We start from the raw sequence: 3,975 nt of genomic DNA on the forward strand, positions 1-3,975 counted from the left end.
CACATACACACATACACACACATACACACATACACACACACACATACACACACACACACATACACACACATACACACACATACACACACACACACATACACACACACACACACACTCCAGCACCTCAACTGCTCAAGACACACACACACATCAAATAGTAACTATTTTTTTTTTTAAATAGGTCCTCTCTATGTAGCTCTGGCTGCCCAGAACTCACAATGTAGACTAGGCTGGATACCAATTCAGCCTCCTGAGTGCTGGGATTAAAAGCATGTGCCACCATGCCCAATTAAGATAGGTAATTTTTTTTTTATTTAGGCATTTTATTTACCAAGTATACAGAAATTGACAAGTACACAACATGTAACTTATACGTGTGCCTTTATCAAATCTATCCCTGTTCACTTTCTGTGTACACGGGAGTTTAGGATGACTCCAACAGTCTGCACTCAGACAGTGTAGCTGCTAATTTAAATAGCAGGTAACTCACATTTACACATCACACAGGTCTGTCAGTGCCTCTGAATTCTATTTGTCCAGATGTGACTGCTTGGCTGTAGGGCCACCTGCAGAGTCCCCGTCTGATCTAATCTGGCCTGGCAGCTCCTGTTTCTGCCTCTAACACCCTGTTGGGCAGTAACAAGAAGTTAAAGGCTAAAATGGAGAAGCCAGACTGTCAGCTTCAGAGATGAAGGGGTGAGAGCAACCAGGAAGAAAAGAGGAGTTGAGGGGAGATCAAAGACATCCAGGAAGAAAGGCAAACTACCAAGAAAGGCTGTTTTCAGGCGCTTGGGACCTTACAGAGGACACCCCCACCCCACGCAAAGCAAAGAAATTCAAGTTGAGCCATCCAGTCATCCAGCGAATTGAATAATTGAATGCCCCACGTGGAAAAAAAGCTAGCGAGATGAAAAGTGACCCACAGTCTAAGGCACAGCCCTACACAGGGTGGCATGAAAGAAACCCGAGCTGGCTTCTTCCCAACACCATAACTACTGCTGCTTATCCCCAGGCCCAAGAGGAAATCTTTGTGTGACCAGTTTCTTCTGTAGGGGGCGACCGTGATGTTGCCTTTTTAAGACGAGAGAGACTGCTTGCACCCGGAGAAAATGCTAATGCGGTTTGGAGCTCCGGTTCATTGTCAGGAGGGGCACACAAGGATAAACACATAAGCTCTCCAAACCATTCTCCTCACTCCTCCTCCTCCCTGCCCTCCCCCCCCCATCCATCCCTTCAGCTTGCTGGGTTGCTATGCTTTGTTCTAATTTGGCCCATGCATAATTTATTCACGTGTGTTTTGTTTCCTGATCAGCAACTTCTAGAAACAAATGGCATGTATAAGATGTTTTATTAAACAAGTTGTTTTTATAATAATAATAATAATAATAATAGAGCAGATGGCCTCAGTCTCCCGGTAACGACGTGTGTGCTCCTGCGTGCGGAGTTTTTAAAATGTCCAGGGTGCAAATAGCTTGACCGATTGGGGTTAGTATTTACACCCTTAGCCCTCAGGGGAAGAGGACTGGATGCAAAAGGGGGCGGTTATTATAAGTGACCATTCGACTTGCTCTGAGGAAAGGCAGACAGGGGTGTTCTGTGAGCGTCCGCGTGCGTGAGCCAAGACGGACTTACAAATGCATCCCACGGCAAGTATTTCCAATTATTAAGGGATGCAAGTGTAAATCTGAACTAATTCTACTAACTGATTGGCCACCTTCTAGCTTCTCTGTTCCTTCTCCCCCACAATTTCTTATACATGCACTCTTCTGTGAAGAAAAAAAAAAAAAGTGGAAAGGTCTGGGGAACCCTGGAGTGTGGAGCTCCTGCGCGCGCCCGAGCGTAAGCCCGCTCCCGGACATCAAGGATGCCGCTTTGCCAATGAAGAACCCTGTACACATAGCAAATAGATTTCTCCGACTTGAGTTTACCAAGCAGCATCAGCTCGGCTACGTGATTTCGGCTGGAAATGAGGAAATTGCAAATCAGCTGTGTGTGGGTTCTGGAGAAACTCCCAGCCCCAGCGGTGTGGCGGCGGGAGTCGGCGAGGACACGGGGAAGTTACGCCCATTTCTTCTGCCATAAAACAATTTCTCTCTTCGGTGAAACGCTGTCGCGAGTGCAAAGTAGCTGAGCTTCCGAACGAGAACGGGAGCCAGGAACTCACATCAAGCTCAGCCTCCGTCTTTACAGCAATATCTCGTGGAAACTCTGAGATCTGGGACATCCCTGCCCTATTCCTGGTTGTTGGCTGGTGCAAACGCAGCGGGTTCTCCCTACGGGTTTCTTGGCACTAGGAATCCCACGCACACTCTATCGCCGCCGCCCTGCTGCTCCCCAAAGCGAACGGTGTTTTCGACTCCCAGAGCCAGGGACACTGTAGCGCGCAGCTAAAAGAGCCAAGATCAACCACTGACACACTCCGGGAAGAATTGGCACTAAACACCCACGCGCACCCTCCGACTCCCAGAGGCTTTCATCAGGGCGGGGAAGTCCTAGTACACCGGGCACCCACTGGGTGCCCACGCCGCGCCGCGATTCCCAAGGATCCACCCTCTGCCAACATGCCTGCCAATAGCGCCCCTTGAGAGCCACACTAGTTTTCCGAGGCCACCCCCGGCTCCGCGATCACCCGCGGACTTGCGGCTTCATATTCAGTCCACCGACTGGAAGAAGGAAGGAAGGAAGGAAGGAAGGAAGGAAGGAAGGAAGGAAGGAAGGAAGGAAGGAAGGAAGGAAGGAAGGAAGACCGGCGGGCAGGCAGCTCCGATCGGGAACCGGCCCCCGCGAGTCCTTGCGCAGCCTGCCCCCCTGTGTCCGCTCAAAGTCTCCGGGAGGCACCTGCCCCTCGCTGTCGCCAGAGCCCTACACCGCCGCCTCCGCCGCCTCGGCTTTTCACCCAGAGCAGACAAGCACACCATTTATAAGACCTGCAGTTTCCCTGCCTCCATATCAACCCCAAGTTAACCCGGATCGTTAATTTACTAGAGCCAGTTAGCCTACAAATACACAGACACACCGGCGACCGCCCGGAGCGTCTGCCTGCTCCCCGGCTGCCGGAGTGGAAAAGCCCGGGGCAAGCACCTGGGCCCCAGGACTCCCGGGACCCGCCGCTCCGCGCGCTGTCCTCCCAACTCCGGAAGGTTTACACAAACTCCCTGCGAGAGCTCGGAAGGCAGAGCGAACGCCCTGCAAAACTCCGCAGCCGCTGCGGTCCGTCTGCCCGCCCGGGTGGACGAGCAGCGGGGCCGGGAAGGTTCGAGTTTGGAGCGCAGGACTCAGCCGAGCGCACGACGCGGTCTCTGCCCCGCGCTCCGGCCAGCCTCAGCCAGCTCCGCGCTCCGGCCAGCCTCAGCCAGCTCCGCGCAGCGCCGGGAGAGGCAGGGGACTCCGAGAACCGTGAAGACCCGAGCTGCTCACGACCCCCGCAGCTCCTAAGCCGGCGCCGCCTCTCTGTGTCCCCTCCCGGTCCTGGTCAGCCAATTAAGCAGAACACAAATGTAACAATTTTCTTTTTGTTAATTGCATCTCCTGACATTTCTGCGCGCTGGGAGGAAAAAAAAAAAAGATGAAGAAGTAAGAGCAGGAAGAAAAGAGGAGCCCGGGCGCAGCGGGAGGTGTCTGCGAGAGCCGGGCGCCGGCTGCGCTCCGCAAGGCGCCTTTTTTTCATATTGAAACCACGCGGAATATGTACATTTTTTAGTCTTACTTACGCTTTCAGGGGGTTGTGAATGACAGTCGCCATTTTGCTACAATGTAACAGAATATTGTCTGTCTCAGAGTTCTAAAGGTTCGCTCAGGGGAAGCGGCAGGCCAATCAGAGCACGGGATACCGGCCTACCGGCCAATCGGCGCGGCTGGTCGCCAAGTGGGCGGGGCCTGCGTGGTGGTAGTTATTAGGGGAGCTGTCAAAGCCCAGAGGTCACTCCCTTTTGTAGAGCCCGAGAGCGAGCAGGTCTTAAAGGGGCAGTACAGTGT

The 3,975-nt window shown here is 53.0% G+C and overlaps 1 protein-coding gene across 2 annotated transcripts in view; it reads right to left on the reverse strand.

Annotated features, from left to right (window-relative positions):
* Dpf3 (double PHD fingers 3) overlaps positions 1-3,764 on the reverse strand; it is a 275,179-nt gene extending 271,415 nt beyond the window's left edge. For both annotated transcript variants that reach the window (XM_021178797.2, XM_021178798.1), the window contains exon 1: positions 3,711-3,764. In XM_021178797.2, the coding sequence (XP_021034456.1) occupies positions 3,711-3,742 (32 nt within the window). In that variant the 5' untranslated portion in view covers positions 3,743-3,764. The remainder of the gene's footprint in view (positions 1-3,710) is intronic.
* Positions 3,765-3,975: the final 211 nt, after the last annotated feature.

Source organism: Mus caroli, chromosome 12 (assembly GCF_900094665.2).
Source record: "Mus caroli chromosome 12, CAROLI_EIJ_v1.1, whole genome shotgun sequence".
Classification (NCBI taxonomy): domain Eukaryota; kingdom Metazoa; phylum Chordata; class Mammalia; order Rodentia; family Muridae; genus Mus; species Mus caroli.